Raw genomic sequence first — 24,996 nt, forward strand, 5'->3', positions numbered from 1 at the left:
CTAATTAGATTGAACAGCAGAACAACCGCCTGGACGAGGCTGTGAGGGGCAAGCCCCTTGCACAAATTTCATGCATTGAGCCTCTAATATCAGATAAAAGACCTGGCTGATGAGTAAAATGAACTGTTTTATCCTTTTTGCATTCTTAATTCTCTAACAGTCAACAAGGTCTGTTGTGTGCACATCTAACTTAGGTGTGGATGTGAGCACCCCTTGCTTTCACATCGCTATAGTTCTTTGTTTTCTGGTTTCAAAAGTAATATGTGTGGGCTTAGGAAACCAAGATGGCGTCATAGGTAAACACCTAAACTGCTGCCTCCCACAACAATTTCAAAACTACAACTAAAAGACAAAACGGACATCATCCAGAACCACAGGAAGGCTGGCTGAGTGGAAATTCTACGACTAGAAGGAAAGAGAAAAGCACACTGAGACTCAGAGGAGCTGCAGGAGGCAGAGGTAGGGAGACGGGAGCACGGAGAGGACTGGCGGGTGAGTGTGTGGCTGGCTTTCTCAAGCGGGAGGGAGACGGAAGCTCCCGACTGCGCTGAACTCCAGTTCCGGGCGAGACCCTGGGGACCCAGACTCATATGGGGGAATCTGGACTGTCAGGAAAAGAGAAAAGCACACTGAGACTCGGGAGCTGCGGAAGGCAGAGATCTGGAGGCGCGTGCGCACACGTGGAGAGGACTGACTGCTGAGTCTGCGGCTGGCTTTCTCAAGCAGGAGGAAGATGGAAGCTCCTGACTGTGCTGAACTCCAGTTCTGGCCGAGACTCTGGGAACCCAGACTCATTCGGGGAGAAACTGGACTGTCTGGCAGCGGGCGAAATTCAAGGGTGGCTTTCTCTCAGAGGTGCTTGCAGCGATTACCGATGGACACTGAGACCCAGGGGCCTCATAGGGCAGGGCTGACGGGAAGCCAAGGCTGTCTGCTCTGCCCTGAGACTCCGCCCCATCCAAGCTGAGCACAGAGGCTTTTGCAATTTTGCAAGTCTTGTCTCATAGGGTGTCTCCAGCACAGAAGTTCTCCCAGAGTAGACACAGCTGATCCTCACAGCCAACTGGCCTGGAGGTCAATTCAATACCAACAACAATCAAGACTTAACTACAACAAGGCTGTACACACAGTCCACAAAGGGGTGCACCAAGAGTGTCCACCTCAGGTAACTGGGGAAGCTGAGCCACTGGGCCCTATAGGACACCTAGCACACAAAGCTACTCTATCAACTCAGGGAAGCAACAAAAATGCAGAGACAAAGAAACATCACAAATGAAAGAAATGGAGGAAAGCAAACAACTGGATATAGAGTTCAAAACCACGGTTATAAGGTTTTTTTTGTTTGTTTGTTTTTAAAGATATATTTTATTGATTCTTCACAGAGAGGAAGGGAGAGGGATAGAGAGTTAGAAACATCGATGAGAGAGAAACATCGATCAGCTGCCTCCTGCACACCCCCTACTGGGGATGTGCCCGCAACCAAGGTACGTGCCCTTGACCGGAATCGAACCTGGGACCTTTCAGTCCACAGGCCGACGCTCTATCCACTGAGCCAAACCGGCCAGGTCGGTTATAAGGTTTTTCAAGAACTTCCTAGAAAAGGCTGATAAATTTAGTGAGACCCTCGAGGATATGAAAAAGGACCAACTAGAAATTAAGCATACACTGATGGAAATAAAAAATATACAGAGATCTAACAGCAGACTAGAGCCATGGTCGGCAAACTGCAGCTCGTGAGTCACATGCGGCTCTTCAGCCCCTTCAGTGTGGCTCTTCCACAAAATACCACGGCCTGGACGAGTCTATTTTGAAGCAGTGGCGTTAGAAGAAGTTTAAAAAATTTGGCTCTCAAAAGAAATTTCAATTGTTGTACTGTTGATATTTGGCTCTGTTGACTAATGAGTTTGCCGACCACTGGACTAGAGGATCGCAAGAATCAAGTCAAAGATTTGAAATACAAAGAAGCAAAAAACACTCAACCGGAAAAGCAAAAAGGAAAAATAATCCAAAAATATGAAGATAGTGTAAGGAACCTCTGGGACAACTTCAAGCGTACCAACATCCGAATGCCAAGAGCAAAAGACAAAGAGAGAATATTAAAAGCAGCAAGAGAAAAACAGTTACCTACAAGGGAGCACCCATATGACTGTCAGCTGATTTCTCAACAGAAATTATGCAGGCCAGACGGGAGTGGCAAGAAATATTCAAAGTGATGAATAGCAAGAACCTATAACCAAGACTACTCTACCCAGCAAAGCTATCATTCAGAATTGAAGGGCAGATAAAGAGCTTCACAGATAAGAAAAAGCTAACGGAGTTCATCACCACCAAACCAGTATTATATGAAATGCTGAAAGGTGGTATTCTTTAAGAAGAGGAAGAAGAAGAAAAAGATAAAGATAAAAATTATGAACAACAAATACATATCTATCAACAAGTGAATCTAAAAATCAAGTGAATAAAAAATCTGATGGGGGTAAGGGCAGAGGGAGGGGTGGGAACCGGGTGGAGGGGAGCTATGGGGGAAAAAAGAGGAACAATTGTAATAATCTGAACAGTAAAGATTTATTAAGTTAAAATAACTTCAGAGTAATCTATCTTTAGTGATACTATAAGCTAATTTTCCCATGTTGCTTTTTGATGGAAATCACCTGAGTATCTTATTGGTTAATATCTTCTTTTTTTTTTCCTAGATATACAAGAAGAGACGTTCTTCCACTAGGAAAATTTACAGTTAACTTGAGTGGTTGCCCACGGAATAGTACCTTCACAGAACACTTGTATCGAATTATTCAACATCTTGTTCCAGCAGTAAGATCATTATAAATACATACTACAGATCTGAGCACACATTCAGCCCAAATATTTATCTTTGAGGTTTAATAGATGTCTTTACAAGGAAGCAAAGCCTGCCAGGCGCTATAACTTAAAATGTCCTCGCCCCTAACCATTCACTTTTGTTGATTCAGCAGCAATTTCTGTAAATGTAACTGAGCCCAATTGCAGTTACTCTCTCAAAATTGTACTCAGTTGAGGCCAATGTGCTTGTGGAATTTGGTATCCTTTGTGTGCCTCTGAACACTTGCCTCTTTAATACCTTGTTTCACAGCAGGCTGAGTCTGAGTAACCTGCTCATGTGGAGCTGGGCCATCTTTGGGCTCACAGCCATCTTTTGTTTGGACAAGATGCTGCTCTTCAGCGGTGGTTTGCTTGTGTCTATAATGTGGCCTCCCTCCCTCATTTTCTTTGACTTCAACGAAGCCAAAGTACAAAAATACTCTCCATTTGAAAATATACTTTATCTCTTCCTCGACACCCTTCTCCCGCAACCCCTCCCCCTCAATCCTGCCGTTCAGGCGAGGGAGAGAGAAGAGCAGATTGGAGTGGAGAGCGGGGTGCAGAGGGCGTTGCAGTGGTGGGTCTGAGAGATGGGTGAGGAGGCGGGTGCAGCCGGTGGAGCGAGGAGAGACCCAGCGCCTGGCACAGCTCAGTGTGCTCTGCCCTCGGTTTTTCCTGAAACAGTTTGTTCAAGAACCTGTAAGGTGTGAATGGACTTGATTTAAATTCAGGGAGTGCATCTCCCATCTTGAGGGGTGAGGAAGCATTTTATTTTCCGTTTTGTTGCCCTGTGCACTTAAGCTGCTGGCTATTTGTTTTTGGTTCTCTGGTAAAATAAGAATCTTCAAGAATACTGAGCAAGACAGTTGAGAATAAAGCAGCTCAGAGTCAGTGAAATTCTTACTTAGGAAGTAGATCATTGTTTTTGCTTAAAAGGGCTCAAGAAACCATGAGATTCCTCTTGGGAGTTGATAGGTTCTTTCCATATAGACACAGTGTTTAACTCCAAATATGTGTTTTCTTAAACAGGAAGCGTAGTTCCTTGCTCATTAAAAATTTCTCTCTGCAGTCTTTTCGTCTGCAGATGACTTTGGAGAACATGAACCGTTTGAAATTCATTCCCCACAAAGACTATACCGCCAATCGCTTGGTCAGTGGGCTCCTCCAGCTCCCCAGCAACACTTCCCTGGTAATCGACGAAACTCTCCTGGAGCAAGGCCAGCTTGACAGCCCAGGTACGTGCGTGCGTGTTTCCCTTCCATTTGTAACCACCTGTCAAAGCCAGATCTGGTAAGGACTTCTTAAAAGAATAACTGTGAACAGATTCACATCTCAGAAATATTTAAGGTAAAGGCTTGCCATATGAATTTAATTAAAGCATATAGTACAAATTGTGTACATCAACTATGTGTTGTTATAATTATATGAAAATTTACAGTTTAGACCAAATTAACAATGATAGAACAATTAGTGAATAGCTTTAAAGATAAAAAGAGGTTTTGCCTTTAGTCATATATTATCTTTAAAAAAAAAGTGTAGAAAAGATGTAATAAAACTTTTACTGCCCAATATGAAGTTAAAAATTTTTATTTCAAAGCATCTCTGAAAAAATAAAAAGTTTAGTAGATCAGGTGGTTTGCACTAAGCGCAGTTAGAGAGCATTGTAAAATTACAAGGGCCCAGCTGGTGTGGCTCAGTGGTTGAGCTTCGACCCAGGAACCAAGAGGTCACTGGTTTGATCCCCCGTCAGGGCACATGCTCAGGTTGTGGGTTCAAACTCCAATAGTGGCATGCAGGAGGCAGCCAGTTGATGATGTTCCTCTCTCATCGATGTTTCTGTTTACCCCTCTCCCTTCCTCTCTCTCTAAAATAACATAAAAAAAGAAATGTCTTTTTAAAAATAAAATTATAAGGAAGCAGATAGCTTTACCTGTGCTCAAATGACATGATGCTGGTGATAAGTTCAAGAGGAAAAGGAATTAGAAACAATGTTGACTGGGTACACATACGGCAAAAGTGGATAGTAGCAAATCAATAAAATTCCGTAACCATATCCCTATGGATAAATATAATTTTAGTTCTATCATATTATTTTAGCCCTCTTGAACACACCACCTAGAAAGTAATCAGAATGAATTGGGAACCTATTTTTTGCCTAATTGCATACCAGATGCTAGGTATCAGATACCATGTGGGAAGTATTACCTAATGAACACTTAGCTTAGTAAATTGGACAGTGCCTTATATACTGTTTTAAAGCAGTAGAAGAAACCTCATGTCTTAAAATCAGTGTCAGCAAAACTAATTTGTTCAGGTGATTAAAATCAAATGACTGAAAAATTATTTTCCTGCTTTTCTAGGTGTTCATAATGTGACGGCCCTGAGCAACCTAATAACTTGGCAGAAGGTGGATTATGATTTCAGTTACCACCAGATGGAATTCCCTTGCAATATTAATGTTTTGATTACTTCGGAGGGGAGATCACTCCTACCCGTACGATGAGTCCTTTTTAAAGGGAGGGAGGTTATATTGGAAAGATATTTATATATTTTTTGTCTCTTGGTTACTGCATATTACTAAGTTAAACTTGTTTCAAAATTGTAGCTGCTGATTACTAATAAGGGAATTGATTATTTTTGTTTCTGCCTTGGGATGAAAACCTTAGATCTACGAAGAATCAGTTATCAGCAAATCACAAGCGGAAAAAGCTGTCGCTATATAGAAAGTAGAAGCTGTCAGTAACTTGCCTGATTAATATCCACACCTTTGTTCTTCCTGCCTCTGTCCCATTGATTTCTGCCAATCTTACGTGAGAAATATTTTAGAGTTCCTTTTAAAGTGTTCCTAATCCACCTGATAATTATTATTTTTTTGCTGGATGCTGAAATGCTCTGGTAAATCATCAGTATGACTGACAGAGCTCTTACTGATGGGAAATACGCTGTTCAAAAGGCATCAAGTTTCTCTGTATTATAGCGTTCACTTGTGATTTATGAGAAAACTGCCTGTGAATGAGGATGAAATGGCCCTTGGTAAGTTTTCCTGGGAAGGTGTGATTAAGATATGGCATACATATTCTATGGTTAAGAAAACATCTGAAACCTTTTAATTAGCTGCTTTTCAGAGGCTGGCTGCCTTAAGTGTTTGCTGATACTGGTGAGGAAACATAAGTAACCCAGAAAAGGCCAACTTTGTAATTATTGTGGAGGTAGATATAGTGTATATAAATTAATGTTAAAAAGTGACACCCCCCCCCCCCGATAAATAGTATTTTTAATTCTCTTAGGGGCTGGTAGAGATGACGCATCCATTCTGAAATTTTAGATTATTTAAGAACTTGGGAAATACTGTGCACTATTTCTCTTTAGGCAGATTGCCAGGTCCACTTACAGCCACAGCTCATTCCACCGAACATGGAGGAGTACATGAACAGCCTGCTCTCAGCCGTGCTGCCTTCTGTGCTAAACAAATTCCGCATTTATCTGACCCTTCTGAGGTTCCTGGATTATAGCATCTCTGACGAAATAACCAAGGTACGTTTGGGATAAAATAAAAGATTCCCCTGTGTTGAATTAGAGTATTTAGTCAATTTACATTTATTGTATTTACTGATAAGGTAATTTTGCCATTTGTTTTCTATATGTCTTATGTCTTTTTTGTTCATCTATTCCTCTCTTACTGTCTTTTGTTTGAAATAGATATTTCTAGTATACAATTTTAATTTCCATGTCTTTTATAATTTTTTTTCTTAGTAGTTGCCCAGGGGGCTACAATTAACATCTTAACTGTAACCATCATTTGGAGATTAATGCCAGTTTAATCACAGTAGTACACAAAAACTTTGCTCCTTTACAATTTCATTTTTTCCCTTTGTGCTTTATTATCATACAGATTACATCTTTATACACTGTATGCCCATCGACATTCATAATTATTGCTCTACACAGTTGTCTTTAAATCAGAGGGGAAAAGTCAGTTATACTGCTTTGTATATTCACTTGTATAGTTCCCTTGACCAGTGATCTTTATGTGCATTCGAGTTACTTTGCAGTGTTGTTTTATTTCAGCTTGAAGAACTCTTTAATATTTCTTGTAGAGCAGATCAGCTTATGACAAATTCTCTCTACATTTTTTGCTTATCTGGAAATGTCTTTATTTCTCCTTCATTTTTGAAGACTATTTTTTTGCTGGATGTAGAATTTTTTTTTTTAATATATTTTATTGATTTTAGAGAGGAAGGGAGAGGGAGAGATAGAAACATCAATGATGAGAGTCATCGATCGGCTGCCTCCTGCACGCCCCCCACTGGGGATCAAGCCCGCAACCCAGGCATGTGCCCGCAGACCGATGCTCCATCCATTGAGCCAAACCAGCCAGGGCTGGATGTAGAATTCTTGATTTGTGGACTTTCTCTCAACGCTTTTGGGTTATTTAAAAAGCAGTATGTCCTCCAGCTGTCTTGTGGCCTTCATCATTTCTGATGAGAGGATCCTTTGTACACAAGTCATTTTTCTCTTGTTCTTTCAAGTTTCTCTCTTGGCTTTTGACATTTATTAGTGATGTGTGTAGGTGGGAATCACTTTGAGTTTCCCCACTTGGAGTTGAGCATCTTGGATGTGCAGATTAATGCACATTTTGGGAAAGTTTTCAAGAAATTTGGTAAATTATGAGACCATTGCTTCTTTAAATTACTTTCTTCCTCCTTTCCTTTCCTTCCCTCTGGTACTCCCCTGTATGAATGTTGGCGCCCTTAACAGTGCCCCACAAGACTCAGGCTTTGTTCATGTTTCCTCATTATTTTTGCTTGCCATTCCACAGACTGGATAATCTCAGTTGTCCTAACTGCAAGTTTGCTGAGTCTTTTTCTGCCTGCTCAAATTTGCTGTTGAGTTTCTAGTTAATTTTTAATTTGTTATATTTTTCAACTTCAGAATTTCTATTTGCTTTTTTTAAAAATATTTTTTTATTGATTGCAGAGAAGAAGGAAAAGGGAAAAACAGAAACATCAATGAGAGAGAATCATTGATTGGCTGCCTCCTGTAAGCCCCCGCCCCCCCCTAGAGATTGTGCCCCGAATCCAGGCATGTGACCTGACCAGGAATCGAACCATGATGTCCTGATTCATAGGTCAATGCTCAACCACTGAGCCACACTGGCTGGGCTCTATTTTTTTTTTTTTTTAAATCCTCACCTGAGGCTATTTTCCATTGATTTTTAGAGAGAGAGAAAGAGAAATATCGATGTGAGAGAAACACATCAATTAGTTGCCTCCTCCATGCGCCTTGACCAGGGCCCAGGCAGGGGAGGAGCCTGCAACCGAGGTACATGCCCTTGACCGGAATTGAACCTGGGACCCTTCAGCCTGCAGGTGGTCAATGCTCTATCCACTGAGCCAAACTGGCTAGGCTGGGCTCTCTTTGTTTTCAAAGTAATTTCTGTCGCTATTTTCTATTTAGCAAGATATCATTCTCATGTTTTCTCTTATTTATATGTGGTTTCCTGTAGTTCTTTGAGTATATAGAAAATGGCTGGTTTCAAGTTTTTTTCTAGTAAGTCCAATATTTGAGTTTCTTCAAGGACAATTTCTATTTTTTTTTGTCCAGTGAATGGAGTTGTACGTTCTTGTTTCTTTGTATGTCTCCTAATTTTTGGTTGAAAACCAGATATCTATATATATGAAAGCCAAGTGACCGGAACAACTGGTCACCATAACACGCACTGCAGCTTGCCGGCCCGATGGGGGTGGGGCTGGCCAGCCAACCTCCTGTGGCCCCTACCCCCCTGCCGGCCGGACCCCACCCATGCACGAATTGGTGCACTGGGCCTCTAGTTTTAAATAATATAATGTGGCAACTCTGCTGACAGATTTCCCCCCTCTAGGGTTTGTTGTTATACAATGACTTTCTGAATTCTACAGTTTGTGTTCTTGGTTGTATGTGGGCGCTGAAGTCTGCTCTCTTAGCTTAGTGGTCACTCAATGATTGGATAGAAATTTAATTTCCTTAGATGCCTGTTAGCAATATGTCTCCCAAATCTAAGTCCTGTATCCATGTTGGGGCAAGCCTTCAACACTCAGCCATGCAGATTACAACTGCCCTATCTATCCTTCCTTCACTTTCTGCTTGCATAGAGACTCAAGGTTATTCCGAGGTGAGAGCTTAGGGCCTGCTCAGATCTGAGCATGCACACAGACTGTGCAAGCATGTGACCTCCTAAATTCTTAGGAATTGATTTATATAGCTCACACACACACTCACACACATATGGACATCTCATTCCCTGTTTTGCCAGTGCCTGATGCAGCCAAGATGGTCAATAATTGCTTGTGATTTTGTTAAATGCCCTGGGAGAAGAGGCTGTTCACACTGGGAAAGCCCCACGTCAGGTTAAAGGCAACCTTACAAGGGGGTTCTTCCAGGAACCACCAAGTGATGGCCCTTCTTTCTGGTGGTGCTTTGGAAGGCTTCCAGCCCCACTACCCTCTTCAGTGGTTGCCAGGCTGGCCATTCTCAGGGCTGCCTGGGAGGCGGGGTGAGGATGGGGGGGATAGCAAGGTAAGATTCCTCCAAGCTCAGTGTTCTTCCTGCCTTTTTTAAGTAGTGCTCCTCAGACCGCTGCAAGCCTCTGGCTAATTTCCAGAATTTTGATGAAGCAGATTTTGATCGTTTTTACTAGAGTCCTTATTCCCTTTAATGGAATTTTCTGAGGTCCTTGCTCTGCCATTTTTACTGACATCATCTTCCCTGTGTTTACAGGCATGTTTGGAATACTTGCATTAGTAACGTTGTGTGTATTGTTTGGTTCTCAGTCCTGTCATCCATGTTATCTTATTTGTCTAAAAAGCAGGGCTGACTTCATTTTTACACCAGTCAAGGGACCATGTTAGTTTCCCTCTCCCAATTAAATGCAAATGTCATTTCCTCTTTTGATAAAGGCAGTTGAAGATGACTTTGTGGAAATGCGCAAGAATGATCCTCAGAGCATCACAGCTGACGATCTCCACCAGCTGCTCATTGTCGCTCGGTGAGTAGTACTTGTCCATAATTGCTTAACATAAGCTATGAATAAAGCCCCTAATTTATTTAGTAATAACTGAGGTAGACTTTTAAAAATAGAAATGAACTTTTTCCTTTTAAAAACCCTTGTGAAGTGGCTCATTGAAGTGAAATTGCGTTTGGCCAGTGATCACTTCAGTGGGACCAGGCATGCTTCTCAAAGTGAGTCATCCCCCAAATTTGTCTTAAAGGGTTCCCTTGTAGAAGTCTGACTTGGTTCTTGATTTCTCTGTGGCCTAATAAACCACGATCTTGTCTCCCGTTCCTAGGTCTGGACATAATCTGTTTCTTATCTCAAACCAGGTTTCTGTCTCTCAGTGCTGGTCAGACAACACTGTCCAGAGAACGATGGCTACGAGCAAAGCAGCTCGAGTCTTTGAGAAGAACGAGGCTTCAGCAGCAGAAGTGTGTGAATGGAAATGAACTTTAAACCTCTGATACCTATTGGAGAGTAATGGGCAAATTACAGCCACATTATTGCAGAAAGCAAGTATCATTTATACCATTGTTTTGTAGATACTTTGTATTAAAAACCAAGGACTTTTCCTGAAATCAAGCCTGGTAACATCTGAAGTTTATATAATATTCAGTAAGGGCTTTTACCTTACTGATTTTATGGAGCTTTTGGAGTTTGTTTTATAATTATATAAATTAGTAACAATGTACAAAAATGTATTTGATATTAAAAGTTTAATATTGATAAGATAATGTTGCTGCTTATACCATTTCCTTAGCTGAAGCTAAGTTATAGGCCAAACTCTGTTCGTTGCAGTTCCTTTCAGGAATTGTTCACTTAAGATTTTTTACATCTTTCCAATTAACAGTGGATCTGAATGTGTTTAGTGGTCAGATGTTTGGGAAATGATACTGCAGAATTTCACATGATTTCCCAAACATTCGACCACAGCAGCTTTTTTTTTCTATTTAACAGTTGTTAATCTGCAAAAATAGTCTTTACTGTGACAGTGGTTCCCATACTTTTAGAGTTCATGGACCAGTAATATTTCCCAAAATTTTGGGATGGACAAGGATGGCAAGTTATCTGAAAGATCAAATCACTGTATTACATTTTTTTTTCATGAGGACAATCTTAGAACAAGATAGTCCTTTAAATGGAATAAATGTAGCTTTTTGAAAAAATACTCCATTGTCCTTATTTTTCTCATTTCAGCCCAGTACATTTGGGAACCACTGTTTTATGGCACTCACTTAAGGAAATTCTACCCTACTAAGTGTTTTGCCCAAATATGAGGGGAGTAAAATAGTTATTAGTTATTTTTTAATTTCAAGAAAGGTCTTTAGAAAAAAGGTTCTTTTTGAACTTTATTAGATCAACATTATCTGCTAGTCCAGAACACCGTGATAAAACTAAGTAGGCTTTCCCCAGACCAGTTACAGTTCTAACATAATTGTTCATAGTGTAATTGTGGCTCCCAGAATGTTTGGAGAGGTTAGAACATCACTTAAGCTGTGGTTATATATAATTATTTTTAGTCAGTGACTTACCTAGTTAGAAACATCAATGGTTCAGTTAAATAATTCCTTAAATTCCACCCCAGGTCTAAATTGACATTGTTAGCCAAGGAAACAGGGTCAGCCTTGAAAATCAAGGAATTTATTATGCCTAGCAAACTGAAATGAAAATTAGTTGTTTTAACTTTTCCTAAACTCAGATCTATTTTTTATAAACTAATGTAAATTATCAGTTTATATTTAGTATTCTAACTGGTTTTCATTTTTATAACTGGTAGACTAGGCCATCCTTAAACTTTTAGAAATGAAACCTCACCTGGATTTGTGGTAATAAAATTCAAGAGTAGATTAGTTACCGTGTGTTTATTGTGCCAGTGTGAATTGTAGTTTACCAAAGAGAAGTACTAAGTGGCTTGGTCTTGCAGAGAAATTCCCTTGAAAGGAAAACCCTCTTTCAGAGAACTGCAGCTCTTCCCATGTGTCCTGCGTGGAGGAGATGCTGTGTCCTCAGACTCCAGTCCTACTGAGCAGGTAGGAAAGAGAACCCTGGGCTTCAGAAACCCTTTCCTCCCTTGCTATACACGTGGACATTAAAGTTGTCAATCTAACGTGATTTTAACCCTATTGGAATCACCAGAAAACTTACCTTGCTTATGAATTCTTTAATCCCATTAAAAAATCAAACCTTATCCATAAAATGTTATTCAAGGAATTCTCATACATTGTCATTTTAAATTATAATGGTATTTTATTTTTTAAATAGTCACACGATTTGACACTTCACACACACACACACACACAAATACACCACTAATAAATAACAAAAGTGGAAATACTTAGCGAAGTTACAACAGACTTAATGTTTAGCTGAGAATCACGTCAACAGAGTAAGATTCTAAAGATACCAGACAAACTAGAATTTGTTTGGAATAACTTGCTTAATATATGGGCTTATAGAGGAGTTTCCATGTGGTCAGGGTTATGGTCATAAAACTAATTTTAGCACAATTGTGCTTCGGTTTCAATAGTCTACACAAGATGTTAAGGAATGCCCCCTACAAAAAACTAAAATGACTTTTTTCAATTACCAACTTACCTGAAAACGCCAAAATTAGTAGCTGCTGGTATTCAGATCTGATGTCTCAGGTTTTATTACTGACATATCTTAGTGCTCCTAGACATTTTGTTTTGTTGGGGTGTACAGAGTGGCGGGGAAATTAAGATCAAATGAGCATACATTTCTTAACTATGCCAGTAACCCTCAATTCTTCATAGGGAATGGTTAAGCCATCAAAACAAAACCAAGTTTTTTATATTAAAATGCTTCTCCATATTAGTAACACTTTCAAAGTCACTAAAAAGTAAATGTATTTACCTTGTAGAGGCAATACACAGAAATGTACTGAGAAAAATTAAATTTTAAAAAATGCTAACCCCCTCAATGTATCCATGACCGCCCTTTATGTGTCTACTTCATACACACACAAAAGGTTCAGGTACAGGCTATTATACCCCAAAGTAATCTATCCCTGAATTACACTCAAAGAGACAAACAGCTCTGTAGTGTTTAAGCTACTCAGGCCTACACATTCTAGGATGATGCACCTCTGTTGTCCTGACTCTCAAATTTGGAAAAATGCTCAAGTTCATATTCTTTTAAAAACTTTCCCAGTAAACAGAATTTATGATCCCTAAATTCAGAGTCAGTGCAGGTTAAAATAGCCTCATATGTGAAACCCTTTTTCTTTTTGATTAAGTAAAAGCCACAGGATTGTGGCTAGAAACTAAATCTGAATTATCCGTGTCTGGCATTGTGTAAACATACTTTTAAGTTCATTTTGCTGGACTTCATTAACCACTTCAGGTTCTGCAGGGCTCTTTTGAACCTTGGCCACTGCAAAGCTTATCCCCTGGGTTAACCCGGCTTGGGTAATACTAGCAACCTGGACCATGGAACTCCGAATCTTTGCGAAGGGAGAGACTGCTCTGCTGCTGCTCTCTGAAGGAGAAGGAGTTACATGAAGCCCTGTCTCAAGTTCAAGCATGCTGGATCCAGAGCCAGGGGTCTTTTGAGATACAACTGAATGCACTGGTTCGACAGACAAAAACTGTTGGCCTGTTGCAGAAAAACACACATCTAATTGAGATGGTCGAGAAGGTATGTGTTCCGTTGATTCAGATTGGGTTTCTTCATTGGAAACTTGATTGGTTGTTTGATTTCCTTCCTCACTAGCCTGCTGAGAAAGAAATCTGGTTTCCGACAGTTGGGTCATTTTGTTTTGTGCATCTTGTACAAATCGGTGGCAGTAAATATCCATAGGCTTGGCAAAGCCAGTCAGTATGTGTATATTATCAGCAGAAGGACTTTTTTTTAAAGGAGACTCACAGCCTTTTCCAAACTCACTTCCATGAGCAGCAACAGTAATATCTGTAGGAGCATGAATGCTAACATCAGTGCTGCTAATAGACTGGGATCTGCCTAACCGAGGTGCTGACGCAATAATGCCACAACTAGGAAGAACATAGTCTATTGGCCCCACATTCTCTAAAGAATGAGTTAGCTGCCTGTCCTCATCAGACTTGGAATTTGTAAGGAATTCATCAGAGTGGTAGGAGTCATTATCTGAAGACATTTCCCCATCAGACTCTGCCTGGACTGTATTATCCATCACACCTGTGTTTTCCATGGTTTCAAGACTACTATCTGATTTCCAAAGATTTACTTTTAAGTTTGGTTTTAGAAAATTAACTTTCATTTCAGGTTTTGCAAAGTTTCCTAGCCTTCGTAAATTGCCAATATTTACATTGGACCTGGTCTGTTTCACTTTTTGATTTAGAGATGAAAATTTGCTCATTAAAAATTTTTTTCCCTGGGCCAGAGAGCCTTGGTTTTGAGATCTGATGCCAATTATGTCTTCATGAGGCTTACTGCTCTTCCTACAAAGTAGAAGAGAGAAAAGTTAATTTCCCATGTAATTTAACATACCATTTCCAATTACTAAAGTAAAAATTCTATTTAAATTGGACCCCATTTCTTAAAAACAGTGCATTGCTAATTGATAAACTAAGATAACCCCTTGGAGTTGACACTAAAACAGGATGTCCAATAGAAATATACAAACTGTAGATGTCATCGAAAATAGCCATGTTAAAAATGTGAAATGAATTTTAATAGTATTTTACTTACACCCAATATATACAAAATACTGTCATTTCAGCTTGTAGTCACTATGAAAAGATAATGAGGTCTGTTCTTTATACTAAGTCTCTGAGACAGTCAATGGGTAGTGTTGTACAGGAGAGCCTTCATGAGCCTTCAAGATGCAGAGGCCCTTCATGACACTGGCAAGTTGTTCCAGGCACCGAGTGGAAACGGGGTCCAGCTGTGTGACTTCAACCCCAGTCCCACACAGGTGCTCTGTCCTCACCTTCCTCAAGCAGGCCAGGCCACCAGGTGCAACAAAGAGCCACCCTGTGGAAACACTACATCTACAGCATTGTGACTCTGCTTGGTGACATTCTTTCTGGTAACTGGATTTATCGTGTTGAGTTCTTTTGGTCCAAACCATTTGTCTTTGGAGTATCACTGTTTGCTGCTTCATGTTTCCTTCAGCTGTGTTCTCCTAGGCACACACAGAGCAGGAACGGAGGGAGGGGAGGAGGGGAGGGAGGGAGGCCTCCTAACAGTTGCCTTGGCCCATGTTTCTGTGCATCCTGAGCATAAATTTTTCTCAAAAACCCACACCCAAAACGCAGACTAATCCCCTTTCAGAGGCTCCACATCCACAACCTAAATGATGGCAAAATCAACACTGGTTATGAGTGGGAATCTACTGCACCGTAACGAGAGCTGTCTACACACATTCCAATTTGGCTGAATTCACAGGAAGAGGTGGAGGGGGGAGAATTTTGTTTCCTTATGTTCCCTGTGGGTTATCTGAATTTATTTTAAAAGATTTGGGACATTTAACATAACTAAATTTAGTGGTTTCTCCTTTGGCATCCCTCACGACCAGTACAAATGAGAAAAAAAAATTGTGCCATTCGCCACACATATCTTGAATGTTTGACTTGGTGATCATGCGACTATTTTGTAAAAATTATAACATCGAAGACAACGGAAACCATTTTCTCTACTAACAAAAGACTGAACAATTTTTTTCTAGATGGCTAAATGGCTCTCTTCTCTAGTGGAATGTAGACCATGGACCTGCTCATTAGATGGAAAACTCACAAATTTAAATGTAAAATAATCTGTTTATTGGCATTCTTTCCCAAATTAAAAACCTCGTGTTTAAAGCATAGTGGCTAGTTTCTCTACAAAGTTATTTAAATTGAAATGTTCCTATTAAGTAAATTTTAAGAGTTTAAAAGTATATTACTTGTGGCCATAATTTTAACAAAAAGTTTTACCTTTAATCCACAGAAATTTGATAATTCTCTCTAAATACCAATTCATAACCATAATCTGATTGCCCCCACCTGTGCAAATATTTTTAAAGAAGACTCAATAATGTCTTGATTCTTGAAGAAAAAAATCAAAATAGTATACTCACCTCTCAAGTTTTTTCTCAATTATAGGTACATCTAATCCCATGGCTTGCTTGGTGATCTGCAGCATCTCTGCAATGCACTGAAGGGTATCTGAAACCCAAATATAACTGCTTGCCACTTTCTCCAGAAACAGACTAAAAAATTAGCAGCTCTAACTCAGAACCTTAAATGAAATTTGTGGTCTTTCAGTTAAATACAAACTTATTTGCTTCAGTTTACAGAAAACTGCTTATTCATTACAGACAGTCCTTGGGTTACGTCGGACTCGACGTTCAGCGTTCCATGGTTACTCGTGGTTCCGTCACCATCTCCCATTTATTTATATAAAAAAAAGTTCCATCATTTTGAAATATGTACATATGTGCTTTATGTTTTTTATTATTTATTTATCCCAAGTAACGGTCAGGAATTATCTTTTAATTTTTTTTTACCATTTCACTTCATTCCTGCTGTGTATGTGCTCCATGGGTGCTTATGTAGGTGGGTTCCGACTTACGGCGAAAATTGCGCCGTAGGAATGGATCTCCAATGGAACCTGGGGACCTACTGTACTTCCCCCACTAATTCAGTGTTGTAAAACCGATGTTTTTACAGAGAGGAAGGGAGAGGGATAGAGAGTTAGTAACATCGATCAGCTGCCTCCTGCACACCCCCTACTGGGGATGTGCCCGCAACCAAAGTACATGCCTTGACCGGAATCCAACCTGGAACCCTTCAGTCCACAGGCCGACGCTCTATCCACTGAGCCAAACCGTTTAGGGTTGTAAAACCGATTTTAACAGGAAGAGTAATTAAAGAGCAAAGGAACCAAATCAATTGGAATTAAAGTGCTAGATGCCGAGGGTAATAGCTGTGAGCCAGACAGACATGGTCCCTGACTATTACCCACACGAGGCATATATGGTGGGAAAAGCCCTGCATCCATCCAGCCACACAGGATTCCCATTATAGATTCTCTTGCCCCAAACCATCATGAGTTCAAATAACCTCCCTGTGCTGCTGAGAACAAAGTTGCTATTTCAAAGTCTCAAATCACAAAGCTATTTCCCTGGATCATTTAGCTGGTAAGGGTATGTACTGCCCCCAATTCCATTTATGCTTATAAGAGCAGATAAAGTTCCCACTCAGTAATTTCATCTCCGTACCTTTCCCATCCTCTTCTGGATTGCGCATTACAGCTCTCAGTGTGTGGAAATAGCCACTTGCTTCCTTGTACCTGTAGTGCAGCCGCATGCAGGAGAACTTGGGCTTACCAAAAAGAGTGGGTTCAGGACCTAAAGACCAAAGGAATGTGTGTAAATCTTTCACATAACATTTACTTTCTTCCATATCTTCAAAAGACCAACTCATGCATCCATTAGGCAATATAGCACATTTTTCTTCACAAGCTTTGCATGACAGTTTGCTTCAGCCTCAAATATGTAAACTCGATCTCTGGGTTAATCTTCACAAGATAATAAAATAAAAACTTATTATTGGGTTATATCCATCACTAATCTCTAAAGAATAGAAGGGAGCCCTAAAAAACACAACTAGGAATAGCCCTCTGGTTCCAGGAAGATGTTATGCCGGCTGCATAAACAACTTGACCTGCTCTTGGAAGAAACAGATTTGCTTCCTATGACTTGGTTAGTATCTTTAAATTTACCTATTTCTATTTTTTCCAGGTCTTCTAGACTTAGTCGTTGGTACTGGTTTACTTTATCAACTTCATCATCATAACTAGATAAAGGAAAAGGGATTAAAAAGATTAAAATCAAAAGCATATTTGTCTTATAGCTGAGGTATAGTAGCAACTACTATGCAGTTAAAATCTGTAGCACAATACACAGTTAAATATTTTTAGTTAGATGTAATGAGATAACATATACATAGTTCAACAGTTAAAATCAGTTTATAGATCTTACACTAAAATTCACAGAAAAAATAATTTGTTTTATAAACATTTTGCAAAAAAGAAAAAAACCTTAACCTAAAAGGAAATTAAAAAATACAGAGACATGTATCCTGAAGCTATGTATTTGGGAATAATAGAGTATATAAATTATATCCAAATCGAGGAGGGAAATCCATGTGATCAATGTCAATAGGCACCCAGGCCAATGACAAGAAAAAACAACAGTTCACACAAGGCCAAAAAGAAAGTGAATATTGGGGGAAACAACCCTCAGTTCTGGCAAGGCTATGAAGAAGTACTTGTAATTCATCACTATAACCAAATGATAACATTCCACACAAAATTATCAGCACAAAGACAGCTGTATCATTAACAATAGCAAAACAACTACAAAAAAAGGAATTCTTTTAATGCCTAACAATGGGGAAACATTTAACTGTGGCATAGTAATAAAACAATGATATATGGTCATTAACAATAAAAATATGTGGAATACAGCAAAACCTGGGATATAACTCCAAAAAACATTTTCAAATTAAAAGGAAGTCTGAGTGATGTAACAGTTATGTAAGGTAAAGGGATTCAATAACATTTCTTTTAAAAAAATAAAACCTGATTCTTAATTTCCTAGGATGGAAATTTACTCAGATTATAAAACAAAATTTAAAGCTTTAAATCAATAAGCAACTTACTAGGCAACGTAGTAGGCAGAGTTAGAAAGCAGTAACAGCACATCCACATCTCTGTGAGTAGCATCAATGAGGCTAAACAAACATGACACAGGCAATTACATGTTTTTACTTTCATCTACATTTTTGCCAAGCTTATTTTTAAAGGAGAACCACTTGTGATAAAAGACGAGGGGGAGGGGGAATCATCAATGTATACATTCAATTTCAGAAGTAGGACACAATCTATCCATTTGGATATTTAAAAAAAGAATCTAGTTTGGGAGGGTGGAAGGAAGGACTATTTGAAGAGAGGTCCCTTCTCACAGATAGCCAAGGAGGAGGGGGGAAATAGAAATAGGGGGAATGGATAATGGGGGGTAAAGGGGAGAAATGGAAAGAAAGAAATGTGAGGTTGAGAAGGAAGAAATGGTCTAGAAATAACCTAATCTTCAAAATGACACTGCACAGTAGGGTATTTTTACACTGCAGAATTCATCCTTTGAAAGAATTTTACATGAATACAATGCAAAAATGGGGCCAAGCCCAAGCTACTTTGCATTTTCCTTATTATAGATTAATTTACTTGGCTTTTAAGAAACATTTACTCATTCAAAGTCCATTTTGCCATTTTCTACCTCCATTCTAAAATCAAATATCAAAATAAAGGTTAGACTTTAGATCAATCACTAAACCAAAAAACTAGTAAAATGTACATCTTTGTAAGATTACAACAGAAAATGGTCAACATACGAAATTACAGATAACAGGGAGACTCTGAACTCAAAACGTAATATTCACCTAATAACAGCCTTTCCAAACAATAGGTGGAAATTAATCTGGCTTCTTAGATTAGTCCCCAAATCCCACTATTCGAATGCATAATTCTACCTTAGAATTCCACACCTATTTGCCAAGACTTTCTAACATATTTTCAAAAGACCAACTCATTCCTCAGAAGATACGGAAAACAGCAGGGAAAAACAACCTTTGTAGATGGAACTGCAGTCACATTCAACCTGCGTCAGAATGAGGTCATGGTTTAACCGGTGCTGCGGAGAAAACCCCCACCAGCTCCAAGTGCAGCGCCTTGTAGTGTAACTCTAACAGTCTTAGTCTAAATAAATTCAATTTTCACCGAACAAAATATACCCCAAAATACAATGAATGAGGCAAGATGCCAGGACCCGTAATCCCAGATAGCCCGCCATCCGGGGAAGCCAGCGGCGCAGCAGCCAGGCGGCAGGCCCTCGGCTCTGGCTTGTACTTACCTGCAGTGGGAAATGCACTGGGAAATGCACGAGTCACACGACATTTTAATATGGAAAATGTTTTAGTGCCACCTGGTCCTAGTTTCCTGTTTTGGCGTTAATATTTACAGCAGTCAGACGTGATCCTCAGTCAAGTACACTTGTCTTTTCATCACTGACTGCGCTTGACACGGAGCAGTCAATCAAAAGCCCCCCCCCCCACATCCCCCCATTTTTCTTGTCTTCTTGGCAGTGAAGACCGGAATCCCCCCGTTCTAGTTTTTCCTTTCCCGCCACAGGACGAAGGCAAAACCACAGATCAGCACATGCAGCCCGATCACCGAGACAATGATGGCGTAGAATCCACTGTCCTCTGGGGACAGTAACAGGAGACTTTGAAAAAGGACTATTTTGGAATAAAAATACAGCGCCACTGGAGCTTTCAGCGTAAGCCCCGATAAAAGCAGAACCACCTTCAGAGTTGCGAGGCGGTCATTTTCAGCAGCGTAGCCTGCGGCGTGGGCGGGCCGCCGGGCGGCCGGCACAGGCTTACTGGACCGCGGCATCGGGCCTGTGCGTCTGTCTGTCTGTCCAGGAATCAAAGCTCAGTCAGAACCGTCTGCACCCAACCGCACGCGTGCAGCAACCGCGCTATCCCGGCAACTGACGCTGCAACTGAAGCCGCATTATGTCATGTCCCGCCCCGGAACACGTCATGGCGGGGCCACTTCCGCACTGCATGCAGTGTCCAGTGCGCATGCGCGGCTCGGCTGCCCCGTCGCAGTGCCATATATATTTTTAAAATATATTTTTAAAATATATTTTGATTTTTTAGAGAGGAAGGGAGAGGGATAGAGAATCAGAAACATCGATGAGAGAGGAAGAAACATCGATCAGCTGCCTCCTGCACACCCCTGTGCCCGCAACCAAGGTACATGCCCTTGACCGGAATTGAACCTGGGACCCTTCAGTCCGCAGTTCCAAGCTCTATCCACTGAGCCAAACTGGTTACGGCCCCAGTGCGATATTTAAGAGTTTGCAAAATAGCCATAAAGATAATTTTTTTCAAAGATAATTATTCAAGACCTTTATTAACAGATGCTTGCAATTTGTTGACTTTTTTGAAAAAAATCAAGCTGTAAACTTTTATTACAAATTAAAAATGAGGTTCTTAAAAATCTCAACTTGACCAGATATGAAACAATTTAAAAACCTTTAAAGGTATATTGAGAAAACCAGGCTTTTTTTTCCCCCTTAAAAAACACGTTTGTCATTACCACAGAGAGGTCTTTAAACAAAAATAATAAAAACCCCATGCTGCATAGATAATGCAGATAGTTCTAGTTATCTGGTCAACGGGCAAAAAGCAAGCACTTAAGGGCTTCAGCTCTAATATTTTGTTCATTTCTTATTGCTGGCATTTCATTTTTCTTCTTGGATAACTAAACCGGGTCAGGGGGGCGGCTGTTGGGTTTCGGCCTCGCTGCTCATGGTTGCGGTGATGGTGACTGGGGCCGGCTGTGTGTGGCAGCTGCGGCTCCTAGCGGGGTGTGATGGTAACTAGGCCGCCAGCGGCGGCGCAGGGGGGCTGCTCAGGGCTCTCTGGGGTCCGCTCTCTGCTCCCGCTACCCATCGAACTCCATCAAGATAAATTTTAACCACCCTAGCCGGGTTTGCTCAGTGGATAGAGCGTCGGCCTGCGGACTCAACGGTCCCGGTTCCATTCTGGTCAAGGGCACATGCCCGGGTTGTGGGCTCAGTCCCCAGTAGGGGGCGTACAGGAGGCAACCAATCAATGATTCTCTCTCATCACTGATGTTTCTTCCTCTCCCTTCCTCTCTGAAATCAATAAAAATATATTTTTAAAAAAGAATTTTTAACCATTTGCAACAGCATGGATGGAACTGGAGAGCATTATGCTAAGTGAAATAAGCCAGAGAAAGATAAATATCACATGAGCTCACTCATTTGTGGAATATAATGAACATTATAAACTGATGAACAAAAACAGATCCAGAGACAGAGAAGCATCAATCAGATGCTCAAACCTCAGAAGGAAGGTAGGGGAGGGTGGGGGTATGGGAGAGAGATCAATCAAAGGACATGTATGCACACATATAAGCATAACCAATGGACACAGACATCAGAGGGGTGAAGGCATAAGCAGGGCAATGGGGGGATAAGGACACATATATAATACCTTAATCAATAAAGAAAAAAAAATAGATCCAGAGACTGGGGCGGAGGGGGCTTGCCCTCAGGGTGGGAGTGGTGGGGGTCAATCAGGAAAAAGGAGACATATGTAATACTTTAAACAATAAAAAAACCCCACATTTTTAGTGCAATATATATATTTTGTTAACCTTCACCAGAATATATTTTTCCATTGATTCTTAGACTAGAAGGGAGAGGAAGGAGCACAGAGAAATATCGATGTGAGAGGGACACATTGATTGATTGCCTCCCGCAAGTGCCCTGGGCCGGGGATGGAGCCTGCAACCGAAGTACATGCCCTTGACCAGAATCAAACCCAGGACCCTTCATTCTGCAGGCCAATGCTCTATCCACTGAGTTATGTGCATTAATACAATAATCATTGATGTCGGCATAGATTCTGAGGGGGAAAACCCACACAGCCCGTAGCGAACCATAGTTTTACAATTGTCTTTAATATCAATTATTGCATAAAAATATTTCTCATTCCTGAGTTTTTAGGGACCCCTTGTGCACCGAAGATGAGTGCCTCAGCCATCCTGCCTTAGTGTCAGCTCTGTACTTGAGAAGTGCCATGTGCCATGCATCCATGCCCACAGTTTGATGGCTAAGTCCTGGCATTAATTACAGAAAACTTATCAGAAATTTAAGCACATTAGTTAGCAGGACATCTCTCATTACCTGGGGTCACAGTCAATGAGGGCCCAGCCCCCGTGGAACTTTTCATTATCAGGCAGCAGTAACTTCATGTAACTTTGTAGCAGCTGGCTAATTAGCTCCTGGTGACTTCTCTGATTTTCCTTATGCAACGCTTCATGCTCTTTCTCTTTGTTAAATATGGAATAAAGATCTTCTGTCACTGGAATGCCTTGCATCAAATCTAGAGTAGAAAGTGTCAATATCTATCATCATCTTCGTTTCCTAATACATTTTTTTAAAAAAACAAAAGAGAATGAAGACCTAAACCATAAAACTCTAAGAAAACACAGGAATAAATCTTCGAGACCTGGATTAGACATGGTTGTTTTTTTGTTGTTGTTTTTATTTTGTGGAAGGGGGGTGGGGTTGGGGGAAATAGGACATTAACATCACAAACAACAAAAGAAAAAATAGATAAACTGAACATCATTAAAATAAAAAACTTCTGTATTTCAAAGGGAAATAACATGATAGTGAAAAGACAATTCACAGAATGGGAAAGGATATTTATAAATCACCTATCTAATAATGGACTTGTATCTAGAATTCCCACAACTCAATAAAAAGACAAATAAGCCCGGCTGATGTGGCTCAGTGGTTGAGCGTCGACCCATGAACCAGGAGGTCATGGTCTGATTCCAGGTCAGGCACATGGCTGGGTTGCAGGCTGAATCCCCAGTGGGAGGTGTGCAGGAGGCAGCTGATCAATGATTCTCTATCATTGATGTTTCTCTCTCTCTCTCCCTTCTTTTCTGAAATCAATAAAAACATTTTTTTAAAAAGACAAATAAGCCCATTTTAAAAGGATCTAAATAGACTAGCTAACTTCTTTCCTAGTGTGGCATGTGGCTTAAACTTTAACAAATCATTATAATCCCATTCCCTATAGTTGTTTGGGACAATGAAACTGGAGGGGGCTTCTGGGAAAGATCTGCCACTACTATCACTATAAGGGGAAGCAACAGCCCAGCCTGCTATTGGCCTGTCTCAGCCTTGAAGAGATCTAACTGAGAAAGGGACAAAACCTGAGTCCTCAGGGACATAACTGAGTCACCAGACTGACCAACAGAAGGAAGGTATCTTACTTTTCTGTAACAATGTGCTAAAACCCAGTTTTCCAGTCAGCACACGCCCTATCTATGGCAAATGAACCAAACTTCTTTACACCAGACTTCTCAAGTTACTAACTGGCCCGTGTCTAGGCCCTATTACTTCATATATGATAAATATCAAGTTTAAAAATAGGATTTAAAAAATCTCAGAGACTGCCAAAATCGGTTTGGCTCAGTGGATAGAGCGTCGGCCTGCGGACTGAAGGGTCTCGGGTTCGATTCCGGTCAAGGGCATGTACCTTGGTTGCGGGCACATCCCCAGTGGGAGGTGTGCAGGAGGCAGCTGATGGATGTTTCTCTCTCATCGATGTTTCTAGCTCTCTATCCCTCTCCCTTCCTCTCTGTAAAATATCAATAAAATATATTTAAAAAAAAAAAATCTCAGAGACCATAAGGTATTACATTTGGTTCTAACCCACACTGTATGTTTATTTAGATACTATAAGGTAATATTTTAATAAAAATTAAATTTAAAACATGCTAAAGCACGAATTCCTCTGGGCAATCTACCCTCCATTTACTCTTCAAAAAACAAAAAAAAAACACGATTGAATTGGGCAGAATAAATTTTTTAAATATATTTTTATTTCAGAGAGGAAGAGATAGATAGAAACATCAATGATGAGAGAGAATCACTGATTGAATGCCTCCTGCACTCCCCACACTGGGGATCGAGACTGCAACCTGGGCACATGCCGTTGACCAGAATCGAACCCAGGAAGGACCCTTCAGGCCGCAGGCCGACGCTCTATTCACTGAGCCCAAACAGTTAGGGCTTAATGTAATACTCATTAATATGCTATTAAATCACACCCATGGAAAGAAAGAAAACCATCTCGTTACATCTCTCAGCCTTGAGTAACGGAAAAACAAATAGAATGTGGAGTTTTAGTTGATGAAGTTTTAGGGTCCCTTATTTCATATTTCATCAACCATGCTTTCTGTTACATGACAGCAAACTGACAAATACGTATGGAAATGAGAGGTTTCTTGTGTTGCTCCAGCCTGAAAAATTTGTCAGGTTCTAATCTTCTAAAAATTTGAATTTGATTCATTTGGTAAGATGCTCGATATTGAAGCATACGTATATTATCCTATCTAATAAAGAGGGAATATGCTAAGTGACCATCACTCCGTCACAAAGATAGCTGCACCCACAGCTGAGGCCAAGTTCCCATAAGGAGCCTTAACGAGCAATCAGCAGAGACCTGAGGCTATGCCCTCTCCCGCCCCCA

General features: G+C 40.4%; 2 protein-coding genes across 7 annotated transcripts in view; one reads left to right on the forward strand and one right to left on the reverse strand.

Annotated features, from left to right (window-relative positions):
* Positions 1-11,717, forward strand: part of MCMBP (minichromosome maintenance complex binding protein) — a 32,546-nt gene extending 20,829 nt beyond the window's left edge. For 2 of the 4 annotated variants that reach the window (XM_080642655.1, XM_080642654.1), the window contains exons 11-16: positions 2,694-2,811; positions 3,908-4,073; positions 5,199-5,332; positions 6,208-6,372; positions 9,774-9,862; positions 10,198-11,717. In XM_080642655.1, coding sequence (XP_080498781.1) covers positions 2,694-2,811; positions 3,908-4,073; positions 5,199-5,332; positions 6,208-6,372; positions 9,774-9,862; positions 10,198-10,324 — 799 coding nt within the window. In that variant the 3' untranslated portion in view covers positions 10,325-11,717. The remainder of the gene's footprint in view (positions 1-2,693; positions 2,812-3,907; positions 4,074-5,198; positions 5,333-6,207; positions 6,373-9,773; positions 9,863-10,197) is intronic. The other 2 variants (XM_080642657.1, XM_080642656.1) reach the window with 1 other exon arrangement.
* Positions 11,718-12,014: 297 nt separating this feature from the next.
* The window catches only part of INPP5F (inositol polyphosphate-5-phosphatase F), a 61,983-nt gene continuing 49,001 nt past the window's right edge, over positions 12,015-24,996 (reverse strand). Inside the window, exons 15-20 of one of the 3 annotated variants that reach the window (XM_080642652.1) lie at positions 22,632-22,830; positions 18,511-18,582; positions 17,570-17,643; positions 17,067-17,195; positions 15,924-16,011; positions 12,015-14,304 (exon numbers count right to left, since the gene is read on the reverse strand). In XM_080642652.1, the coding sequence (XP_080498778.1) occupies positions 13,152-14,304; positions 15,924-16,011; positions 17,067-17,195; positions 17,570-17,643; positions 18,511-18,582; positions 22,632-22,830 (1,715 nt within the window). In that variant the 3' untranslated portion in view covers positions 12,015-13,151. Of the gene's footprint in view, positions 14,305-15,923; positions 16,012-17,066; positions 17,196-17,569; positions 17,644-18,510; positions 18,583-19,757; positions 20,452-22,631; positions 22,831-24,996 lie in introns of those variants that run through there. The other 2 variants (XM_080642653.1, XR_013959109.1) reach the window with 2 other exon arrangements.

The sequence above is a fragment of the Plecotus auritus genome (assembly GCF_963455305.1).
Source record: "Plecotus auritus genome assembly, chromosome: 9".
Taxonomy (NCBI): Eukaryota; Metazoa; Chordata; class Mammalia; order Chiroptera; family Vespertilionidae; genus Plecotus; species Plecotus auritus.